At 43.4% G+C, this 25,105-nt stretch overlaps 2 protein-coding genes across 2 annotated transcripts; both read left to right on the top strand.

Moving 5' to 3' along the window:
- The first annotated feature begins 629 nt into the window (after positions 1–629).
- LOC119163538 (uncharacterized) lies at positions 630–5,455 on the top strand. The gene is made up of 6 exons (XM_037415552.2): positions 630–792; positions 1,808–1,916; positions 2,375–2,485; positions 2,554–2,611; positions 3,128–3,274; positions 5,197–5,455. Exons 1-6 carry the CDS (start codon positions 770–772, stop codon positions 5,271–5,273), a joined length of 525 nt encoding a protein of 174 aa, XP_037271449.1. The 5' UTR covers positions 630–769; the 3' UTR covers positions 5,274–5,455.
- A 153-nt stretch (positions 5,456–5,608) lies between these two features.
- Positions 5,609–24,743, top strand: LOC119163537 (Inhibitor of growth family, member 3). Its single transcript, XM_075873230.1, has 10 exons — positions 5,609–6,477; positions 6,698–6,769; positions 9,165–9,265; positions 9,458–9,523; positions 10,476–10,572; positions 13,550–13,597; positions 15,297–15,568; positions 21,030–21,256; positions 23,047–23,233; positions 24,587–24,743. The coding sequence occupies exons 1-10, from the start codon at positions 6,348–6,350 to the stop codon at positions 24,701–24,703; spliced, it is 1,317 nt and encodes a 438-aa protein (XP_075729345.1). The 5' UTR covers positions 5,609–6,347; the 3' UTR covers positions 24,704–24,743.
- The last annotated feature ends 362 nt before the right edge of the window (positions 24,744–25,105 follow it).

Here is a 25,105-nt window from a genome sequence, read left to right as displayed (position 1 = left end):
TCACTATCTCCATGTCATTTAGATTCCAGCGGGGTTATTATTTTTTTTTGTGGAGCTTAAAATACAACAGAATGTATATATTTATTAATGCTTCATTGTCAATTAATGTTCATTGATCGTTGTAAAACAATAAATGCACTTGCATTCTTCACACGACAGACATTTCTCCCACTGAGGCAGTCGTAGAAGGATTGTTCACGTAAAACAATAAAGAAATGGTGGCCCACCAGCATTGAACGAGTGATCGCACACATACATACACTGCATTGGATATAGTTTTCAGAAGTGAAAGCGCACGCGCGCACACACACGCGCATGCACATCACGATGACAGCTAAAACTATCAAGTAGATTCTATACCCAAAAATTAGCGCGCCGGGGAAGTGGGAGCGTCTGTTCATGGTGAATGTGTGCCTGAGAATACATGTACATAGCCGTGTATATGCATGAAAACCCATGGAAGCTGAAAGAGCTGAACTGATTCCCCTCCATTTTTTTATCTATCTCGAAGTTCGTTGTTTGTCAGTCACTGGGCTACGCCTTTCTAACTTCGCGTGCACAAGCCTGAAACCAAAACCGAAATCGCTATCCAGACAAGTGAAGTCAACCGCATCCGTCCGCCCAGTCGATCCAAAGCCAAAAGGACGCGCGCTGCCTGCCATGTGTTTTTGTGTTTGTTGAGTGCCGTTGCGTTTTGAGAGCTTTTTTAAATAATTGCGTGATATTTGTCGAGTTCTGTGACATTGCGCGTCGTAGAAAACGTCCTGCCATGCCTTCTGTGGAGGCAAAAAAGTAAGTATCGGCCCTAATATATGAAATAGCAATGAAAACACGCGAGCAGCTAGCCGACACTTTGGGGTATGAACTTTGATGTGAGTATTCGGAAGCACATGAACCTTTAATGTTAATTTTTTGTTAATCGATGCCATGTACCGTAGAGTAGCATGCCGTAGGCTTCGCGAACATACCGTGTCATGTCTGTCAGTTCCACACTGGACAATGAAATCATCCGGCTTTGGTAAAAATTGTTGCTGGGCTTAGTACCTTTGTATATGCTTTCATGTTTATATAAGCTTCTTCCTCCTAGATTAATGCGTATTTGCACTAACTGTTATTCTGGGAATTTTAGGAAGTCAGCTACCGTGTAGCTGGCAGAAGATCTTCCATGAACAACAATGATCAGTGTGGCACACTACAACACTTTAGCTACGTAAATATGTGTGCGCTTTTGAAAGCAGTCATCACTAATAGAGGAGAAGGATTGAAGGTGGAAGGACAAGGAGGTTAGCCATAAAAATAGAAAGTTATTTTGAAGCTAGCAGTGTAGGTCTTCCTTGAACTACATTTCGGGTAATTTGGTTTGGGCCGCAAGACGCGCTCTAAACATTCGCTGAGAAATGTTTAGGGGACATTCTTCGTGCCTCAGTTGACTAGAATATCTAACCACTGTTGACACCTCTGGTGATGTGATAGATAAGCTGTTGCAAAATTTCATTGCTTCGGTCAGTGTTTTGGCCACTAGTGAGATTACTATGAAAGGATACTGTCGCAGTTTTGAATATTACCTCTGCTCTCATGTAAGCAATTCTGAAGCAATCGTTCCGCGGCATTTTCGTCGTATTGGTACGTTTAATGAGTACATTTCGTGATGTTTCGCTCAAGTTTGCGACACTCATTCAGGAACCTGTTGAGGGCTGCTCACACTTTGCTGTAGTCCTCAAACCTGTATTCGCGGATGACATTTTACACTGATAGGTCTCACCACCATGCACTTTTCGTCATTAATGTTTGATTTTTGTACAATTAGGTATGAAGTTCCCAGTAGCTTTTCTGCTACTACTGGTAACGTTGCGCTCCCAGTAGAAGAAATTTCGTCAGACGAGCACCGCCTCTGGCTCATCCGAACTCCAACTGACGTGAGTATCGAAATGTCACAAATGGGGCTTCATTGCAACAAATACTTTTATTACGTGCTCAAAATCGCTTACTGTGAAAGTTTCTCTGAAAACCAGTTTGTTTTGTTTCCGAATATGCTATATTTCAAAGGACGTTAAGGTAGGCAGTGTGAGAATTATGTTTAGAATGACAGAAAGTTGATCTAGTTGGTACAGAATCACGATAAAAGAAGATTGGCTTGCAAACCCGGACACCAGGGTTTGTGTTGTCTTACTCTTCTCTTTAGCGTTTGCATGCCTATCTCCTTTTATTATTAAATTTAGTTACTGGTGTGGTGGTGATGTTTGCTCAGTAAGAAACTGTTAAAAGAGCTTTTGGATATGTCCCCTGAAGTTGTCCCATCGAGCAAGGGGGTACACCTGCTTTTCAAAAGTGTTATTAATTAGTAGGGGCTGTTTTCACTGTCTCTTTGTAACAGGTTAACATTTCAAACCTGGATGGAGTGAAGATTTCCCTAAGAGGAGGTGAGCAAACTGAGGTCCAGATTGGAGACATTGGTTATGAATTCACAAGAAAAGAATATCACAGTGTAAGTCGTGTGGATGTTCAGTTACTGGAGGAATCAATACTCATAACTGTCACGATTTTTCGATCCAGGACACTCAGCACTTATCTGTTTTATTAAAAGAGGAAGAAGGCGAGCAGCTAACGCTTGGTGAGTATGCTATGTTCATTAATGACATCTCAATACAATGTAGAAATTATGAAGTATTAATGCTATGTAGACCTGTAAGTTCGCTTAAAGGCCACAGGAAAGACGAATTTTGAAGCATGCTGGGTTGCCACGCTTCCTTGGTCACGGCCTTGACATGCATCAGATGCAGCGATATCAGTGTCTCTTTATTTTTATGTTTGAGCACCAAAATAACTGTCCTTGTGAGCTTTCGATGATATCTCCAATAATATCTCAAATATAAAACATTTGTTGGGTATCTCACATAAAACTAAGACATTTAGGTGATCCAAAATTTTGGAGTTTCCAACCTGTAAGTGAACAATGCATCATATGATCACAACATTCGCAAGAGTCAGCGTTTTATCAAACCCCCTCATTACAGGAGCTTATGACACTGTTTTCATTTTAAACATTTTTAACGTATTTTGATACAGTTCCAATAATAATGCCATAAAGTTGTTATGATCATCATTTGCACATGGACCCTTGTTGCAGCTTCAGTCATTTTTTGTGGCATGGCTACTCTTACAAAGAAGGCATTGTGTCCGGAGATTCCTAAGACTGAAAGCCCTTCGAAGCGGCCTCGACTGGATTACTCAGCACATGAAACTGCCCGACAGCGTTTTGTACCATTTGGGTCAGGTAAGCTAAATATGCCAAAAGGAATATCGCATGATATATCCTTAAGCAATGCTCCTTTTTACGGATACTAGTATCCTAAAGAACATCATGGAAAAAGAGCAAGAGAATACCATTATGTTGATGCCATGGTGGAAGGATAAATTTTGTTAGCATTTACTTTGTTCAGGACTAGCTTGGATTGGTGAACCATAGGGCATAGAGTTTCTCAAAATTAACTAGAGCGCACTCTGGCGCTGCGATCGTTCAGCGACCATGGGAATGATGGGTAGTACACACATTTGCCTAGTCTTCGTACTTGCGGGCGGCGAATCGTACTTGAGGCTTCGTTTATTGACAAGTTTCGATTTTGTTTTGAAAGAAAGATTCAACACTTTTAAACTTCGTGACCCAATTTGAAAATGTAATTAAAAAAAATAGGGTGGTGAAGCGCAATCGCTGAACATTTGCCGATTTTTGTTTCGTGAGAAAACAACTTCAAGCCACACGAACACACACGGAGTCAAAAGCAGGCCAGAAGTACGAAGTTTAGACAAATGTGTGTACTACCCATCATTCCCATGCTCGGTGAAACGCTGTGTGTTGCAGCTCCCATAGACACTAGCGCCAGAGTTACCTCTAGTAAGTATTGTGAGAAACTCTATGCCATAGGGCACTTTGACGAGGGACGATGAGCAGAGAAATGCACGCCGCACATTGATTTGGGTGGTACATTTAGATTCATTACACATTAATTGCTTTTTAATTTACAATTCACAAACAGGAAAGAAACTTTTTTGCGGAACCAATCCTGCTTCCATTATCTCTCTAGTCACTTGATTTTTTCGCAGTGCCCCTTATGTTGCAGATCACAAACTACGTGATGCCAAACAGGCAAGAAAGAGTGTCCCACACTTGCCGTAAGGGCAACAGGTGGCGCTTACTGAAGCTGTTACGTTTAAAATGCGCACATATACCCTATAAAGTGGACGAAGAGATGACCACCACCGTAGCTCAGTGGTAGAGCACTGGACGCATTATTCTTAGGTCGTAGGTTGGGATCCTTCTGGCAGCAAGTTATCTTTTCGTCCACTTCTCTTTTTTCACATATACAATACGATTAGGTACTTCTAATAGCATCTGCTATACTTTCTTTGGCATTATTGTATGTTAGTTCTCATTAATATTGTGCTTAACAAAGAAAAACGTGCCCTTGAAGTGTGCACTTTTCTTCATCTTTCGTGTAAGGGAATACGAAAATGCCATTCTTTATAAGTCAAGATTTCTTGCTCTAACGAATGGAATTCATTCTAAGCTAATCCTTCATGTTCATACTACCTCCTAGTCTGGAGAGATTGGTTTTGCATTGTGTTTTACCTATTTTGCCAGAAAAAAAAATGATTATTTTAATGAAGTACTGCTATAGTGAGGCACTACTTTACAAGTCTCCATAGCATCCAATATATAGCGCATCCAGGATGGCTCAAAGCAGAAGGAACATAACACACGGACAGTGCCATCTTCTGGTTTGTCTCATCCTGGTTGCTATAGATAACCAACAAGCCCGCGATAGAACTTTAGATAGAAGTCTGCGGCATTTCTTCCTTAAAGGCGGATATTCAAGCCTGCTCTTATAGGCATGCACTCCAAACTGTTATCACAAGTCGAATTGCCAGTGAACTGCCTTCAGGAAACATTACCATGTGCATAAGTGGCGAAATTATTTGTTTAGCCATAGAAGGAATCAGCTGTCCTGCTACAGTCATCTAGGTGCGGACCTTTTTGGGCTTGTCCAACTATAGTGTACAACCTTTTCATGAAAACACTACTGAGATGCCTTTTGAATGCTGTGCACGATTACGAAAGATATCGCTTCACTGCCATGATGGTTGTACAACTATTTCTTGAACCTCTCTCTTTTATTTTTTTCTTTCTCTCTTGTTCAGATGACGTTGTGACCCTCAGCAAACGACACAAAGACAAGGCAGAGAAGGTAAAAAAAGCCAAGAAGTCAAAGAAGTGACCTGCTCTCTTTTGGACAACACCGTTGTAACGGACATTCGGGCACCTCAGGTGCTTTTACGTTGAAGTTGTGCTTTAAAGGTCTGCTCATGAAGAAAACAAATGATCTTTTTTGCATATTAACGAAGTGGTGTTAAATAAAGCTGTAAATGTGCAGCAACCCCTTGTTGCATTGTTGACTAATAGTACTGGTGTTTCTTTATTGAGTTAAATTAGCATTTAATTAGCACCAACTGGATATTGTCCGCATGTCCATGGGAGTGGTTTCCCACATTGATTTAATATACTGACTATTTGATTTCCTAGTACGAGAAAGCGTTATTGCCAGTCAGCATTCTTTGCTAAATTAAGAAAACGCTTGGATATCCGTCTACGTGCGTGACGTAGACTTAACATAACTGCGGAAAAGGCTCACACTAGTGCATTCACAAAACGAGTCTACAGTGTCTCAAAAAGCGCGCGTTTATATTGCATCATCGCGCACGTGGCGGTATCTGGCGTGCGCCGATGACACTGCCGTAAGCGTTAGAGAGATAAATAAAAGACACTACTACAGGGGAGCATTTTACATTTTGCTTGAGCCCTACAAGTCTGCAACAGGCATTGAAAAGCATGTAAGCGTGGAAGATCGAAGAGAAAAGAGCGTCAGTAGCGCCATGCAGGCATAGCGGCATAAAAGAAAAAAACATTAGTTTGAGCACGTTTCAAACGTGTTGTTGTTTCGAGTAGACGATGAATACACCAATATCCCGCAATGAACACCGCTCAGGTCATCGCGAGGAACACGTTGGAACCCTCCGACTGATTACTCACGCATTACACCGCCGGTGAACCCGTGTGTTCCGAAAAGAAAAAGAAATACGCTAGCGGTCACGCCCAATGGTCGTGCGTGTTTTGGAACACCACGGGAAAACAAAATGGCCGCCACTTGGCAGTGAGCAGCGCGGAGTAGCGCATGTGCAGGAGCCTGTGACTGGGCGTTTTCGTCGTCGCCGAGGCCTAAGAAATAAAAAAGCCGTCCGCGCATACGCATCACGGTTAACGTTGTAATTCTCTGCCGACATGAGTGCGTCACATGGCTGTGGAGTGCAGTGAATTGCCGCTTCGCCGCTACCTGCTAAACTTCGTGCTTTTCGTCGCCGACTTCATTCAGGCAAGCGTACGCCCAAGCAGCAAGATGCTCTACCTCGAAGACTATCTCGAGAGTGAGTACAATGCGATACTTTTTTTTTTCCCTTCGCCTAAAACGTTTACCACGCTACCGAGCTGCTTTAAATGCTGCGCCCGCGAGCGCTCTTAATACGAACGTTCCAAGCGCGCGTATTCTAACCTGTGTCTGCGGTGGAAGTTTGAAGAGTCAAACGTTCAAAACTCGAGTCACGCTTATGCTTGGTCTAATTTTCGTTGCTTCGTTTCTCTTTGCAGTGATCGAGCACCTGCCTCAGGAACTTCGGGACAGGTTCACGGAGATGCGAGAGATGGACCTGCAAGTTCAGAGTACGCTCCGAGCTATGCACGAATTTCGGACCGAGCGGCGCGCAGTGCGAACACCACTCGCTAACGACGCGTGAATTCGGTCTGCACGCGAAAAACCGCGGATACTAGATGCAATAATTTAAGACGAGTTCATCTACGCATGGAAATAAGTTCCCAAACAGCGGCTCTGAACACCGAATTTGTGCATATACGCGTAATCTCGCTAGTTATCTTTGTAGTATACGTTTATTTTTTTTTGTATGTAATGTGTTTGTAGTAATTTTTGCCGTGAACTTCACCATATGACGTTTAAAGAAAAGTCGTATTGCTGTAACATCCATGCTGTGTGCATCGGGAGTATTTTCCGTCCGGTGACGGGCTAGCAAATGCACGTGCGTAAGGGTTTTTCCTTTCTGTCAAGCGTCGCACGTCACTGGAGGGCTTACACTGTTGTGCAAATAAAAGTTATTATTCTTTTATTGCCTTAGTTCATCGAAACGGGAAGTTGTACATAGAAACTAATTTCATTTGTTCAAGATTGGTGTGCTGATACCATGGACAGATGTACTTTTGTAGTCTTAATTTCTTGCAAGGCGAAAAACAAACTCGAAAGTGCGTGCAAAAGTTATTTGCACCTAGTGCCCTGTGGCAAGGAATGGGAAGAGAACAACGATGATCATAAATCTACTTTTATACATTAGCAAAACCGGTCAGATGGGAGACACAGTAAATGCAGTTGGATTACATGTAGCGAAATTACTAACAAAAAGAAAACTAACGTATGAAACTAAGATCTGAAGAAGAGAGCTACTAATTAACACAAATTTAATGCGTTGGTATCTGCTTGTGGTTACAAGTGCGTAAAGGGCATGTTTTAACAGTGCACCTGACATTCTGTTCAGCAGTATCAAACGTTTCTAGATTTAAGTTTTGGTGCTTGCATAGATAACATAACTTTCAAAAAGTTGCAGTCAATACGACTTTTGTAAGTTTAACAGTGATAATGATAAAAGATTATGTGTTGCAGCATACTGAACTATTAAAAATTGTTCCACATTGCAGGGTCATACCCACAAATTTTTTCGGGCGATGTTTATGTGTAGAACGGCGAACTTTAGTAACTTGTTGTTGATGTGAAGGCGTGTAAATACCTTAGTATCGTTCTGGAAGCTAAAGCATGAAATATTTCGGGGTGTGTCGGGACCCTACAACTCCCTTCTAGTGACAGCCTTGCTTCATTATGTTGACTGTGTTTGCATTGTATTGACTTCCGGTACATACACATGGCGAAGTAAATTCAAGACCAGGAGTCGGCAAGAATTCTGGAGATTACTCGGACTCACTCGTGAAATATATTGTGCGCTTAGTGCTCACTCAAATCTGTCGAAGTTTTCCTGAGCTGGAATCACTCATACTCACCCTCACGACAATTTTCTCCTACCGGACTCTTACTAAAGCCCATCAAAATATTAGTCACCCAGACTTGCGGCTCAATCCAAGTATGAGCGAATCCGAGTGAGTTAAATCACGAGTCCATTAGCCTTTTCAAACATATTGCAATGCTCTTTAACACCAATACCTCACGTAATCGGTGCCTTTGGTGCAATTTGATATAGTACCTTTGAATATGCATGATGAGCATTGCAAATGAGTGAAAACATTTTTTTTTGAAAGATATAGCAATGTTAGATATATTTATCAAGAACTTCCCTGGAAGAGGTTGGGGGTGGGGGGTGAGGGGAAGGTCAAGGCATTCTTTACGTAATTTATGCCTCTGATTAAATAATACTGAAGTGTATATAAGCGATAATGTTTTAGAATACGTGAGAGTAGACACGAGTATAAATGTGAACCCAGTAAGGCTGATAGTAATGCTAAAGATGAGTATATAGGAACCTAGGTCGGCAAAGAAAAAGTGAACTCATTCAGGCACATTGAAAAAATATATCTTGCTCTTTGGACTCGTTCAGACTCTTGGCTCGATCTGAGTCCGAGTAAGTTGACTTGTGAGTTAAGTTTGCCGACCCACATTCCAGGCTGACATATTCTGTAAACAGCAAATTGAACAGTCTGTGATCATGAAACGACTAGTGGACTTGTTCTTGTCATAAAACAAATCAGTTTACCGAGTTGTCTTGTGTGCATAGCTCACTCTACCGTGCCCTCAGTGTGGAGAAGTATGAGCGGGTGGGCAGAGCAGGGTGCGAGAAGTAGAACCTTCAAAGTGGTATAAAAAGAAACAAGGTGTTTAGTTATGATAGCAAGAAAAAAACGCATAAAAATGCTGTGATCAGTTATTGCAGGACATAGGGGTCACGGAAGCTAATAAAGATATGCACATGTCATGGCTCATTTTTAAGTATCAACTTGACATTCACTGTTCTCGAAGGTTCCTTTCTTTTTTTTTCTTCTTCAGATGCAATGGACAGCTTGGACGAACGAGTGAAACAGTTCTTTGCAAATGCCCGAAAAATGAAGCCGGAACAGCGAGACATGGACTTCGACAAGATTAGAAAGGTGGTCCCTTCATCTCTGAGCACCGCTCCTGACAGGATAAGACAATGCACACTTCTTTTATAAAAGGCCTTTCATGTAGAAAGTGCCATACCGCACTGTCGTGGTTTGCTTGTGCTGTAGTGCGCCATGTTTGTTGCCGAATAATGTTGCGAGATTCGGCCATGGTTCATTGTCGCACTACTGATGCTGCAGGATTATTACAAGGCACTCGAAGATGCGGATGAGAAGGTGCAGATAGCAAACCAGATTTACGACCTGGTGAGTTGTTGCATTCTTTTTTTTTTATAATCACAAGTAGACTGCTGCTTATAACTCTCACTACTTTTCGAACAGATTTTCAGAAATGCTCAATTGGTTTGTGTCGTTAGAGTGGCTTTGTGTACTGGTAGCATTTGTAACCACATTCTGCCAAAAATGTTTTTGAACAGATTCTGCAGTACTATAAACTATAATTTCGTGTTTCTCACCATTGATCAATTCTGACATGTTTAGGTTATTCTCTAGTTTGATAACTTAAAAACTGAGCTTTATTTTTCAGCTGGTGTCTACCTGTTGCCTGATGTCTTCTAACATCCCTTGTTCTCGTGGTACTTTGTTACTGTGTTGGGATTTTCAACTTAGGCTGAATGTGTTAGACTGTATCACCTTATTGATTTGTGCGTGTGCTCAATTGAAAGCTTCCAATTTCTTCACGAATAGTTTCTGTGCAATGCGGGGGTAGTTGAGAAGTCTTCTTTTCACATAGAAACACCGACTGAAACCTGTTATGTTTGTAAATGCTGAAAAACTACTGTGCTGTCATCAAGTTAGTGTATATTCAAACAAGTGTTGGCTAACTGGCCTCTTGTCAATTTCGTAAATTTTTTTTTTGTCACTTCATTGCCTGCATTATATGACAGCGCGTGGCCCCATAGCTTAGGATAAGGTAAGTATGAAGAACCTCTATTCTGTTGTGCCTGACCGGATGGCCTCGGCGGCCGACTTGGAAGTCGCGGCTTTGATCTCGATACTGGTGATCGAATTTTGATGGAGTTGATATGCTAGAAGCCTGTGCTCTGTGCAACGTCAGTGCACACTAAACAATGCCAAGTGAGCCGAATTTTTGGAGCACTTCAGTACAGCTTGCCTCATAGTAATATTATGGTTTCAGCCATTAAACCCCAACAATTATTATTGTTATCCTGACAGAGTGTGTTCAACTGTGGCTCAGGTGGACCGTTACCTGCGACGCCTGGACCAGGAGCTCCAAAAGTTCAAAATGGAGCTGGAAGCAGATAACGCGGGAATCACGGAGGTCCTCGAGAGGCGTAAGAAAGCTATATTTCTGTTTATTTCTCTTTTCTTGCCCTTAATTCTTCATTGCTGATCTGTAGCATAAAGGAGCATCACAGCACAACGATAAAGTCGCCACACAAGTGTGACACAGCACTGTCAACTGATTTTTTTGGGGGGAGCCTATATAGTATTATACATACACCAAGTCTTGGAAAGCCCTTTGCCTTGTTTGGGCGCTATAAGCACACAGTTGCGCTGAACACCAAAAACGGCTGAAAGGTCACACCAAAAACAGCTGAAAATTCAAGCAAGAGCTGGCATGCCCTTCTTGAAGGGATTGACTCACATTTCTGAAATGTGTAACCTTCAACACTACCGTAAAATCTCGAGCAAGCGCCTCAATTCGAGCAATTACTACCCGCCCCCCTTCTGTCATTTTTTAAAAGTTTGCTCTCTGGTACAGAAACCTGCAGCAGTGGCTCTCGGGGACCCAAGTTCCGTCTTTAGATATACTATGTCTTTCCTCTCTTATCCTGACACGTCAAATTTCGCATGAGGCTTTCCTCTGGATCAGTGAAAACAGTGAATGCGTGCGTTTTTCAATAAATAATTTAATTAGAAGCACAGGTGTGCACCTTTCTTGAGGCCTTCTACCACCGCCATCTTGCATTCTGCTTCACAGCTGAGCAAACTTCCCCACCCCTCCTCCAGATCTTTTCCGATTATCTTTCATTGTGGGGAGGTAGCTTGCTTGAGATTGTGTGGTAAAGCCAAATAATAAGTTGGCATATATTGTTGAAATAGCATTGCAGTAACCTCGTAGTGCTTCATTCGGGCCAACCAGATGCTTTGTTATAAGGAAGAATAGTATTTTAGCGGTCTGCATGCTGTCAGTGCCATTCAAGCTTGCCACCCTCCAAGAATGGGCTTGTGACGTAGAATTTGACATGCCCATTTTTACTGCCCAACAGCCAATGCTGAGGTCGACAGACCATCTAAAGTGACGAAAAATGGAACATATAGACCAGTTGTTCATGTCAAGGGTAACATAGAGAGGTCCCTTTTCTTTTTCAGCAAATTGAACTGAAATGAGTAGTTGCATTTTATTCCATTTTCTAATGCATTGCAGTACTCTGTTACATCATCAGCAGTCTGAGAGCTTGGGATTTATTTGTACGTAGTGTCTGCCACACAGTCGGGCAGAATACCGAAATGTCCCACTGGAAGTGGAAATTGCACCCTGCATTTACCTCGCTTTCTCTATTATTGACGTGCTGCTATGGGTAATGTTGAATAATGGAAGGGAATTTTCTAGGGCTAGTTTTGTCTATACAACCTAATGAAAAGCAGCAGATAATAAAGTCAAAGGAAGGTATAGGATAGCTGAACAGTACTCTCTTAAATTGATTGCCATGATTGCGATATAGATTTGAACAAAGTAGACGAGTCGTCGGCTCGCTGCTGACACGGACCGAACGGGCGACCTTCAGATTACTAAAATACACTTAGAGTAGTACCCTATACCTTTCTTGGCTTTATTATGGGCTGCTTTTCATTGAGGTTGCATATATTATGGACATTTTAAACATTCTAGTGCTTTCATATCTCACTCCAAGAAAAATTGTCATGTGCCTTTAGTTTCTATTTGAGCATGATTGTTTTTTAGAGGATAAGAACAGGCTTAGAAAGGCATGCACAAATCATCAAACTATTGAGGTCTGTGTTCTAGCTTGTCTTCAATCCATTCAGTGTCGTTTTTTTGTGCTGTGTTTTTTTCGGCACTGCTCCACAGTATATGCCTACTTTTTTTCTTTAATAATGTTATTTGGGAATTAGTGATGCAGTAATTACTCTCCACAACAGGTATACATTTTTATTAGCTCTATCTCTTCAAATAAAAAGTGGCACTTATAACAAGCAGGTCAGAATTTGCAAGCAGTTCACCTATTAAAAAAGTAGTTCGCCGCTAATCCAGAGTGAAGAGCTACAATTATCTGCTTCCGTCAGAGTCCAGACTCATCAGAAGCTCCTGAATTTCTTTGTTCATCAGACCACGCATGCATGTGGCATGCCGACCTGCCATGGCAGCACTGCCGAGACACTAAAAAGGACGCGCGAACCGAAACACTCGTAGAGACATGCGTTCCATTTTTTGTCAAAAGTATTGCAAGTTATATTTGATCATATGTCCTCCCCGTGGATGACGGGACGCGCCCACATTGTTTTCTTTTAGAAGAGTTGCGTTGCGAGTGCAAAGCAGGCTATATTTATGGATGCTAGACGAGTATACTCGGGAGCGGCAGCTTCTGCATGTGTGGTCACTTGAGTTAGCTCGGGAGTGGCAATGAAAGTGTTAATGAAGATTACATTGATCCTGATTAGGTAAAGTAATTAAGTAAAGAAGATGAAGTAATTCCCATGCTGCTGGCTTAGTGGCCGGGGTTTTGCATTGCAAAGCACAAAGGCTTGGTTTTGATTCCGAACCACAGTGGCTGCATATTGATGGGAGCAAAATGCAAAAAAAGGCCCATGTACTTACATTTAGGCACATGTTGAAAAACCTCGAGGAGTCAAAATTATTACAAGGTATCCCCGTGAAGACATGCCTCATTTGTCATAGTATAGATTGGTCATGTAAAAAGAGTTTTTGTTTTTCTGCGAGGAATTCGCACTATAGTTGCAAGCGAAATGTGGGAGTAGTAAATGTGTATAATTCCACAACATCTTGTAGGAAATTGCAAAAAAAGGTCCTTTGGTCTGCATTGTCCTGCACAATTGCGTACATGCATTCCAGCACCTTCTAAATTTGTTTGCACTCACAGGGAAACACCAATGAGGAGGTGCTCAACTCGTAGCTGTTCAATTAGTCAACTTGTCCAAACAGTACAAAACACATGAAGGAATTCTTTGCCACGTTATTTGTGCTGAATGGCCACTCACATATCGTTGCAGCTCTTTTGTGCTTCAGTATGATGTAGTGCTCATGTGGTGCGTTTTCTGTCCGTTCAGGGTCCCTGGAGTTGGATAAGCCCCCACCATCCACTGTCAAGGCTGAGAGTAAGTGATCCTCGGATCTGTAATACCCGTGCCACACAGGCATAGAATATGACATTCGATAGCGAAGGCATTCGGTTCCCGAATGACGTTTTTCTTTTTTCGGCGGCTCTGCTACACGTCCAAAGCGAATGATATTTCACTTGGTGATGTCGATGGCAGCACCTTCCTCGTGAGCATCGGATGAGTAGCAATGAAAAAATAAACAAGCATTTACAAGCTTCATACACATAAGATAATAAATAAATGTGTAAATAAGCGCATTACACTGCCGTTAGATTTCGTACGTTTCTTTGTTTCACGACGTTGTAACCGACCATGTAGCAACTTGAGCCAAAGCTAGTCAGATCTGCAGCGCAAAAAGAAAATGGCACCTGTCGCATTTATTTTGCTGCTTCTACCAGCTGAAAACACTTGTTTAAAGCTTGTTTTTTTTTTTTTTTAAGTTGGCTTCACTGCACTAAAGAAGTGCTAAACTGTGAAAACATCTGTCCAGGAGACATTTACACTGTCACGCTGTCTGACTTGAAGGTTTAAATGAGCATACTACGCTTGCATTGATTCATCACAATTTAAGGTTGCAAGTTTTTTATACCGGCTCATATGTTTTAAGTATAGCAAACTTGAAAACGCATCATATTTTACAAGTTATTCCCTACTTTCTCATGAACATTAAAATCTTCTGCTATTAAAGTTGTTTTGACTTCCTTTAAACAAAAAAAATGGCATTTGTACAAGCCTTGTTTCAATTTTTTGTAATATATTGCACAAGTTAGGTTGTGATAAATATGCTCACTTTCCTTTAAAATATGTGATATGTATACTATTTGAATTCGATTCGAAATTATTCAACAAGAATCACTGTTTGCTCCAAATTGGCTCCAAATTGGCTTCAAACCTAAAATGCTCTATTCCCACAAGCATACCAATCGCAATTTTTTTCGAGTTTGCTTCAAAACTTAAATTTGCTATTCAGCAAGCCTATACTATATACCTGAGCATAACAGTTTTTTATGAATACTCTACACTTTACACTAGTTTTGTGTATTTTTTAGTGTCTCCCTAATTTAAGCTTACCTCGAAGTACACCGAAGCGTCGCGTGACAAGCAAACACATGATATCGGAGCACAGTGGCTTTGTGATTGCTAGCGTAGTCGCCATGCAGGAGTGAAGAAGGGAGAAATGCATGTGGTACCTTTTTTCCTTTAATTTAGCAATTTCTTTTGCTCCAAAGCTTCGTTAAATCCATAGAGCTTCTTTTAATGCCTAGATATTGAGATTTTCGTTATACGTTAGTCGTCAAAATTGAAAACTATCATGAACTGGCGTGCGCACTCTTCTTCCTCTTTTGCTTTGAGACTAGGACAAATGTGCCTATATGTCTGGCATGGCATTGAATAACTCTGATGGGGCAGAGAATGAGAGCAGAGAGAGTGAGATGGAAAGAAAGAGATAGAAAGAGGAAGATATAAATACAGAAAGGAAAGAAAGAAATGAACTGAGACAGAACAGATTGGGAAAAAAAAGAACAGGAGAGGAAAGAGATGCAAAGAAGGTTGTACATCTCAGCACTTCTAGCTTGGCACCACTAGTGAAAAGCTGCTTTGATTATCCTTTTTTTTTACTTCTCGTAGAACTTTCTTGAAACCTCTGCAATTGCATCTGCTGATGACGGCAACCCCCATTTCTTGCACTGCGCAGAACGAAAGCACGTCGCAACATCGTTGGGCGGTACCTCGATGAGCAGCAGCGGGCAGCCACCCGAGAAGCGCCAGGCCACGGAGCGGGTCCTCCCTCTGGCCGGCGAAGTGTCCGGCGGGCGGCCCATGGCTGCTGCCGTGGGTGCCACCGCGGGCACGGCGGCACTGGCGCCCGCCGACCGGTTGCTCATCCCGCCGTCGGCCCTCACTTACGGCTTGGGGAGCAACGCCATCGCCGCGGCGGCATCGCAGGCCATCGCTGCAACGCAGCAAGTGGGTGCAGCCGATCTACAGTTGTCTGCGGCTCTAACGCCCGAGTACAGTCGAACCCGGATACGTAGAGTTTTAAGGGGATCACAAAGTTTTTTACTGTGGACTCTTAGACGTAACCTGAAGGGACCAGTAATATGTCCTATTTACTGAGAGGTATCAGGGGGGAGCAGAATTAGTGTGAAACCAAACATCTTAAAGCAAAAGTTTCATTTAAACAGCAATTGCATTTAAATGATTTCAGTTTACTGGGAGTCTACTCTATAATAATAGTTTAATATAGAAATACTTTACATGTTAAATTATGTTTTAAAGGAATATTAAGTTTGATAGATATATGCAGTGATTTGTTACATGTTAGTTCGATATATTGGTGTTCGACTGTAATGCGCTGAACTGAAAGTAATGCACCTTTTTTACTATGAGCAACTTACATGAAAAGCAGCATTTAGCGGCGAAATTTTGCAGTAACGCGACACAGTTATCACACGCACTTGCTCGTAGTAGTTATAATAAATAAATAACTGTAATGTCGCATTCCAATCTGTGAGTACCGTGTCAATAATAGTAGTGCTTGTACAGTCAAACTCGAGTAGATTAAACTTTGGCAAATCTAATTATCCGTTACATCAAACTATTTTTGAATAGAGCATGCATTGCGACTACACTTAAACATCGTTATAATGTTACGGGATATAACGAAATAATGGATATAACAAAGTAAATGGAATTTCCCTTAAAAGCTCCATTGAGAACTATGCATTTTAAACCTCGTTGTAACGAAGTAAAATTCACCGGTAAATGGATAGAACTAACTAAATTAGTCTATCAAGTAGTCTATCAAAAAAAAAAAAGACTGACCGCAGGGTGTTCAGCATATTATTTTTTGCGGAGTTCGACGCTCGTTCGGAGCGTCTCTTTCAAAACTCTCACGCCGACCTTACAGCCACACCACGCGCGGCCGAGAAAGCCATCCTTCTCGCACAGCCAGCGGAGAGGATCGAAGGAGCACCGCTAGGCGGGTCAAATGACCGAAAAGTGGCGCCGCGGCACTAAACACCTACCACTTTGCCGCGCTACAAGGCGATTTCTCTCTCGCCTAAGCACCAGTTCGCGCCAGGCCTGTCTCTCTGCTGCGCAGGCGGCAGTCGTGGTTACTCGCGAGGCTTGTCAACGTGTTTGCACAGTGCACGTGCTCTTCGACGACCGATATCTACTGACTGCGGTCTCCTGTGTGCGGTCACGTCGCCATGGATGAAGGCTCGGGAAAGCGCAAACGAAAAACGCTATCGTTAGAGCAAAAGGTAGCCATATGAAAGGCTGTCGACTCGGGGACGAAGAAATCTTGGGTGGCCTAAGACTTCAGCATTGCGGTGAGCACATTGTCGACCATTCTTGCCAGCGGTGAAGTGATCACAAATGCCATTACTCACGGTGTGAAAGGCAGCCGCAAGAATATGTGAACTGGAGCGTTCAAGCAAGTCGAAGATGCTGCTTACAAATGGTTTCTTAACGCTAGAGCGGCGAATATGACAATAAGTGGTAAAATTTTGCAAAGAGAGGCTAGAGATTTTGCCTGCATAATGGGCCATGACAGTTTCGTCGCCAGTGCTGGCTGGCTACGGCGTTTCAGGGAGAGGCATGGCATCGTTGGAAGAACGGTAATGGGGGAGTCTCGTTCCGTTGATGCCGAATTGCCAGCAACGTGGGTGAAAGAGAGTTTTGGCACAGTTGAAGAAAAGTACGCCTGCAAGGACATTTTTAATGCCGACGAGACTGGGCTCTTTTTTTCAAATGCTCCCTAATAAAGCTTTGTCACTCAGAGGTGACCTGTGCCACGGCGGGAAGCACAGCAAGCAAAGAATCACTGTGCTGCTCTGCACGAACATGGATGGATAGGAGAAGACGCCAGCGTTCGTCATAGGAAAAAGCGCGTCGCCTCAATGCTTCAAAGGGAAGCGCAATATGAAGGTGCGATATGTCTCGATAGCAAAGCGTGGATGACGCGAGACTTCTTTGCCGAATGGTTGCAGGATTGGGACGAGCAACTGTGTAATCATAACCGCAAGGTGTGCTTAATACTAGACAATTGTACGGCCCACCACACAACTGTTGAACTTTGCAACATTGAACTTTTGTTTTTGCCACCCAATTGTACTTCCCTCATCCAGCCGCTTGATCAAGGGATATTTATGTCCTTCAAAGCAAGCTACCGCAAACGTCTGGTTGATGGCTTGCTTCTGAACATGAGTTTGCAGTGAGGAACTAAAGTGGACCTATACATGGCTGTTGAAATGCTGCAAGCTGCGTGGACAAGTGTTTCTGCTACATAGCACAATAGGCAACTGTTTTCGACATGCCTTGTGTGAAGTAACTATGTGCGATTCCGCTAGTGCCGCGTGTGATGAGACTGCTGTAGACGAAGTTTCAGAGTCGTGGAAAGCACTTTGTGACGCCCGTGTTGTTGCGGCAGTTGACTCTTTCTGCGATTATGTCAACACTGATGCCGACGCGTTGACCACGGAGGAGCCTACCGACGATGCTATTGCCGCAGCTGTCACCGGACAGATCGACGCAAGGGACGACGAAGACGCCATGGTCTCGCATGCGTTCGTCGCGCTGAACTCGTCACAGGCGCTTGATGCGGTCGACCTCCTACGCCGTTTCTTAGGCGCCCAGGACGACGGCGAAAATGGCGTGAACCATCGCCGCAAAAGGAAGTTCTTCGCTTGAGATGTCCGAATCAAACAAGCATCACAGACTTCTTCTCAGTTTGGTCTAGCAGGCAATAAAATAGCCAGTGTGCGCATTGAGCAAGATAAAATATTTGTCTTCTATTTATTTTCCGTCGCACGCGTGGTCGCGTACCGTTACATCAGGCCGCGAGGCCGTTTCCTTCTTCGCATGCTTATAGGTGTGCGCCCATCTGAGCATGCATTGTCGCAAACGGTTGTAATTGATATAACAAAATAATATATATATAGCAAAATAATTGCAGCTCCCCTTCAACTTCGTTATAACGTGGTTTGATTGTAGTCAATTGGAAACTCTCCAGATGACGAAGGGTGAGCACACATTTTTTTATCGTCAGCCGGCTCCCTTTGTTTAAAGCTTGCTCGAACTTCGCTAACGACGACTTGCGCCCGCGGCAAACGCTTGCCTTTCGTTGCCCCTCCCGAACGCTATGCCGAAGAGCGATGCGGTGTCCTTGCGCGTGGTCCTACTGTGCCGACCCATACCTCTCGAAGCTAACGCGAGCGGTGTTTGCCCTCGATCGAGGGATCAGGCGCTGCAATCACGGATTCTGAGAGGAACGCAGCATAGTCACGAGGACCCGCTTTCCCTCAGCAGCATATCGCCGTGAATCACTTTTGCCCATGGAGGCGTGCTCGTGGCACCCTTTGTGTTGTACTTTTCGCCTTTGGCGTAAATAAGCCTCTTTTGCTTTCCTGCTGCCTTTTTGCGAAGGGTGTTGTGCTGCATTTTTGGTGTTGCCGCAGGCAATAATGTGTTGCGACTTTTTTGAGAGCAGTACTGTGTACACGACCTACTGTACTCCTGACCTGCCCTGGTGGCAGGGTTTTTACGGGAGCGCGTGTCCCAGCTCTCGTTTAACCACTCGCGGTAGGTAGTGCTACCTATAACCTGTTTGTTTGCTACTCTACGACTGTGTGATAGGGGCTAGAGTAAGAACTCCCGCATTCTGTGATGAACTACCGGCATATATGTGACTATTTCTGCAAACTTGGAAGGCTGGTCAAGTAAGCTATTCGGTGCGATTCGAGGGACACTAAAGGCAACTATTAAGACGACGTTGATTGTTGAAATGGCGGTCCAGCAACCGTGTAGTGTTTCTTTTGTGCCGAAGAAGTGCTTATTTTGAAATAAAATCACGTTTTAGAGGTCCGCACACTTCAAATTGCCTGCCCAAACGGAACGTCTCGCGTCACTGTTGCCGTGCACAACGTTGCCCAGCTTAACTGCGCGGACGCTGAGCAGCAAAACGAGCAGCGGAAGCCACAGCAGCAGCAACGACAATTTCCTGCCATTCGCTTAGAAATGGCAGACGTTATTGGTTCAGCTGGGCACCGCTAGATGGCACGACCTGTCCAGTTTAACCATGTGAATATTAAACTTTTGAACCACTCGCGCCAACTCATAGTACTGAGTAATGGCGCGCCCAGCGGTTGTTTTTCTTTTATGAATCAAACAGAAATGAACCAGCAGTTTTTTATTACGTCTCTTGATGCACGGAAGGGGTTTTATTTAGTGCAGCTAGTTCGATTACTAGTGAATAATTGTGGGTGGTTGATCTGACGTCGTCGGGATTATTTTGTGAATGTCCTGCTGCAGAGCATTCTTGTGTATTTACCTTAACTTCTTGGAAAGTAGGGCATTGCTGTTATAATATTGTCATTTTAGATGTCATATGTTGAGTTTTCACTCTCATGGAAATTGTTATTCGACTTTATAGTGTTCTTTTAAGCAATTATTGCACATGGTTGACGAACGTGGGAACCCGCAGAATCATATAGTGTAGAACAGCCTATGTGGTGTCGCGTCCACGTATTTGCGAAAAAAAAATTCGGGATGACTTATAGTATATTTATTTCAGATTATTTTTCATTCATGGATAATAATTGCACAATATGATTGCCCTGTTAGCCAAAATGTGACCACAAACGCTGAAGCTGACGTCAGCGAACAGGTGCTGGCTAGCGCCACGCCGCTCGTAGGTTACGGCCCTAGCGGCACAAGGTGCGAACTAGACGTGGGCGCTTGAGAGGGGATATCTGGATAGCTCAGTAGTACAGTAGGTCATGTCTCTGTACTTGCCACGCTGCGCTCGGTGCCTTGGCTGTCTGAACGCACGCGTGCAGGGGCGTTAGTCACGCGAGGCAACTGTGAACGCGGCCCTGTGGCTCGTTAAGACCGAACCCTCGCTAGGGGCCGTAGTTCTTCAGGATGCGCTGTACATGACAGTTGCGTATAAACGAATGGGTCGTTGTGAAATTCGCAAGACGATTTGGAAGGGTGAAGCTAAAAGGTTGAGGTGGCGATGTGGAACTGCTGAACTTCGTAATGGGACCAAGTGGCTGCAGGCCTCACAGAGCCAAATGGAGCCGAAAGAAGGAAGGTTAAATAAATCCGGGTACTACCCATCCTTCCCGTGCTGGCTGAAGCGCCGTGCATTGCAGCTCCCATAGACACTAGCATCAGAGTTCCCTTTGGTGAGTTAAGGTAGCTCTGTGAGTTAAGCTATCACTTGTAGACAGCAGGCGTTAACTTACCCTGGTAATACATTCTTCCTTCTTTCTTTCGTTTGATCCTTTCGTCCCTTCCCCCAGTATGGGGTAGTGAACCAGATGTGCGGCTGGTTGACCTTCCTGCCTCGCCTCCTCCTCCTGGCAATTGGTGGAGAGTACTGGGGTTATATTTTCGCATTTTCCGTTTCCAATTGCAGATGCAGCAGGGGCGGCGCACGGCCAGCCTGAAAGCTAGCTACGAGGCAATCAACGCGCTCACCTCTCGAGAGTTCACGATGGGTTCAAAGGATATCGGCTCGCTGACTTCACTGACGCCGCCTCCAGCACCTACACCACCCCAGGTCATGGCGACTCCTTCGCCGGCCGCTGCTGTCGTGGCTGCCCCTGTAGCTATTGCAGAGCCAAAGCGCTCCACATCCAAAAAGTAAGATGAATGTGAACCTCGCATCCCCTTTAACTTAACCTTTAAGGGTTTCAGCCGTACATGTCTGGTGGCAGCTTTCCATCCTACAAAACTTTTACCGTATGGGCACATTTTCAACCTCAGTTTGAATTTTCACAAGATAATGAGGGTGAATGCTCACTTGAAGGTTCTGCCGCCTGCTACTTCTTACAAGAAGCATTTGAAATTTGATTTGGCCGACGAACACCTTCTTGCAGAAAAAAACAGAACTGATTTATAGTTTCAGCATGTCAAGCGATGTGCAGCAATGCTGATGGGCAACGCCCCTTGTGGTTTCGGTTTCTCTGTGTGATTACAACAGAGGTGCACGAGACTTGATTTTTATCTTTTACCTCCCTTGCAGAGGCAGTGGAAGTTAATTTACATCTTTATTGGCACTCCTAGCTTGTTTATTACTGACACGAGGTTTTCTGGCTCTCCTTGCTTACAAAGCTTAATCTGCGCAAGGCAGCTGCACGATGAGACTATGCTGTGTGTGTGACAACACAACTCATCACTCCAAAAGAACTAATACATCTTTTATGTGCGCAGACTGCGATAAGGCACTGTACGTAAATGTGCGTTTCAGAGAGTGCCACACTCCGAAATACTATTGAACATTTTGCAGTTCACAGTGGTGCTGACACCAAAACACTGCTCCTAATTTTCTTTTTTCAATATTTTCCTGCCTTTACACATTCAAGATCCACACCAATGTAATTTTATCATCTGGGAAAGCTTTTTCAACAAAATTCGACCCTCAAAGAGTTTAACAGGACACTTAAAAATGAAACAATAAATTACCTTATACTGATAAATGATACTCTAACAACTCTAGTCTCATTAATTGTATCACCGTCGATTAGTTGACAGATGAGAAGAGTTTTGCTTTTGAATTTTCCTCCGAAGTCAGCAATGGTGACGTCATAAATTTCAAAGTGTTTTTGCCCTACTTAATCTGCATTATCTTGATATGTGAAGTCTCTGGTCCTTTCATGAAAGACTTGCCAAATATAAACTGCCTAGGTCGTGGTCACAGTTTAAGAAAAATAATTTACATGTGGACGCTCCACCCAACGGCGCGTCCAGAGAAGGTTCGTCTCTATCTTTTTGTCGCAGGATTGCACGTGGCGTCACGAACACAGCTTCTCAAAGGAACTGGGACTGCACAACGGCGCCTTTGATGACAAACAAGTTGCGTTTATGTGAAAATGCCACAGCAGGAACATCTCTGTGTGGGAATAAGGAAATAACCTCCATGTGGTGTATCGATAATGTTAATGAGACATTGGGAACATCAAGTCCTCACTTGTTGGTGCTCCAACACAGCAGTTTCAGTGACGTCAGTGCAAGTCATCTATCAACGAGACGACAGAATTTTAAGCAAAAAAAAGTGTTACGTTGCCGTCAGTGCTTTGCGGGAAATATGGATTTCTTAGTCAGCGAACGTGGTAATGGCACGTTAGAAACGTATGCCACGTATTCCACATGCGAAGAAAACATACGTGCTGCGAACAACCTCGTTGGTTGCCATAGCACTGGTACATAAAACATTTTTCTGGCTTGAAGTTGCGTTGCCCCGGCGATAGATATCCCGTGCCAATGCTGGGCCAACGGGCGCGCACGACGTTACTTTATTTTCTCGAACACGCCTTGCAAGCCAGCCGACAAACAGTCATCAATGTTACGGGGACGTCACACAGTTTAGAACTTTATTTGTGGCCTTCCCTCGGGAAGTAGCTGGTCCTGATCATTGCACTCGTGACTTGCAGGCAGAGCCGGGCGTCAAATCAGTCCTCATTGGCGGCAGCGAGCGAGGATTCGGGTGATTCTCTGCTGATGCTCGGGACTGGTACAGAAGAGGTGAACCTGGACTGGGGTTGCGATCCCAACGAGCCCCGATACTGCATCTGCAATCAGGTGTCCTACGGTGACATGGTCGCCTGTGACAATGACGATGTGAGTATGCCATCAAATGAATGACTGAAGGTGTATACAGTCGAATCCACTTGTAAGGATGCCAGTCTAAACAATATATCGGTTACAATGATGAGAAGCTGCTGCACAGTATACTTTTGTAAGTTTGCTATGGTGAAGTAACCTGCTTACAGCAATGCCCATATGCCTCATTTTTGGTTATAACAATGAATTCTGCTTACTGGATGTCTGTGCTGACAGGCAGTGAAACGCAAATTCCTTGAAAGGAAAGAAGGCGCCTCCTAGTGACTCTTAGGGTTCGTGGTGTGCTTCTCTGCATAACGTTGCGGCATTACAGCAAAGCTAACTTGCAGTCTACTACATTGCGAGAGTGGTAGTGATTTCTGTTTATGCACTTTCAGGCATGCAAAATGGGTAAAAAGTCCAGACTTCTAACAGTTTCGTCGTTGAAACTTCAGACATCATACATTGGCTCTGTGGGGTTTGCGAGGGTCCCTTGAAGGTGTCTGAATTTTAAAGCATGTCCCCCCCAAAAAAAATCGGCAGCTTTGTCATTCTTATCACTGATGTCAACATTAGTGTAGGTTTCTCATGGCGGCTTACGTTTCCCCCTCTCCTCCCCCTTTTTTTCGTATTGCCCTTTTGTCGCGATTATCGGTGATAGCAATGACATTTTCATAACACTTGGATATTGTTATAAGTGGGTTTGAGTGTATAGTTTATTGAGTAGCGGTCATGCTACAAAAGACAGAAATATTGTTTCGGTTTCAGTTTAAACATCAATTACATAACACTCATATACAGATGAGGGTCCTATAGTGTGAATACTGCAAACGGGACCGTGAGTTAAAAACTACAACAAAAGGAATTGAAAACAATTGGCAGAAAATTAGCAGGTGGTAACAATAATCTTATACAAGGCAAAATAAGCAGCAAGATGTTAAAACAGCTGAAATAAAAAATGAAATAATACAATAAATTGAGAGGCACAATGCAAAATATGATATAAAAAGCAATGCAATGTCAAATGTGATACAGAAGTAATACAAAATAAAAGTTGAGTATGTGCAGAAAAAAAAATGAAAATGAAAGAAAAAAACGAAAACAAGCACAAATAAGAGAAATGAGGACAAGTGAAAAAAAAAAATTATATACCGTAACTAAGTTGAGCAATCAGGAGTTGAGGAAAGATTTTATTGATGTTTTGAAACATGAAAATGTGGGCACAGATTTAAGTGCCCAGATCTGTGCCCATCTTTGAGGTAGATTGGACGGTAAATTTGAGTAGGTGTTGTTTCAGTTTATATTGAGAGGAACAAGCAGGAAAACCGATAGATCGTTTTAACACACCCTGGCTCTCTCTTTCTTTTGCAGTGTCCCTTTGAATGGTTCCACTACCAGTGTGTGGGCATCACACAGCCTCCGAAGGGCAAGTGGTTTTGTCCGCAGTGTACATCAGCCATGAAACGGAGGGGACGCAAGGATCGCTGAACGGGTTTAAGAATAAAGAGGACATTGTCAGTGTTGTTGAGTTCTTGTGCACTGTCTTTGTTCGACAAGTACCGACAAATGTGTTTGAGAGCTGTACAAAATGTACAACGCATGCTTCTCACATGTAGGAAAATGTGTGGGCACATTTGGTACTCGATAGAACATAAGCGAATAATGCTTGGTGGTTCGTGTACTTCAGTAGGAACCCCTAGGCACCTGCTTATCTCATCTAAGCAGGTGCCTGGGGCAGGTGCACCAAGCAGATAAGCAGTGCACCTGCTGATCTCATCTTAAAAGTCATAAAGAGGATTTTCAGGTACAAGGTTGTGAGCTGGTGCAATCGCTTCCAGTAAAGGGTAACCGCTCCGGTTTTCTCTCTTGGTATTACCCGTTTTGTGGGGT

This window comes from Rhipicephalus microplus, chromosome 9 (assembly GCF_043290135.1).
Source record: "Rhipicephalus microplus isolate Deutch F79 chromosome 9, USDA_Rmic, whole genome shotgun sequence".
NCBI classification, from domain to species: Eukaryota; Metazoa; Arthropoda; class Arachnida; order Ixodida; family Ixodidae; genus Rhipicephalus; species Rhipicephalus microplus.
This window is presented reverse-complemented; position numbering and strand designations above follow the sequence as displayed.

Bases quoted from the DNA above. Each gene is read 5' to 3' on its own strand.
- LOC119163537 (XM_075873230.1), top strand. From the start codon at position 6,348: ATGGCTGTGGAGTGCAGTGAATTGCCGCTTCGCCGCTACCTGCTAAAC. The intron at 6,478-6,697 runs GTGAGTACAATG...TTCTCTTTGCAG, and splicing joins CCTCGAAGACTATCTCGAGA to TGATCGAGCACCTGCCTCAG. The intron at 6,770-9,164 runs GTACGCTCCGAG...TTTCTTCTTCAG, and splicing joins GATGGACCTGCAAGTTCAGA to ATGCAATGGACAGCTTGGAC.
- LOC119163538 (XM_037415552.2), top strand. From the start codon at position 770: ATGCCTTCTGTGGAGGCAAAAAA. The intron at 2,486-2,553 runs GTAAGTCGTGTG...TTTTCGATCCAG, and splicing joins CAAGAAAAGAATATCACAGT to GACACTCAGCACTTATCTGT. The intron at 2,612-3,127 runs GTGAGTATGCTA...CCCTTGTTGCAG, and splicing joins AGGCGAGCAGCTAACGCTTG to CTTCAGTCATTTTTTGTGGC.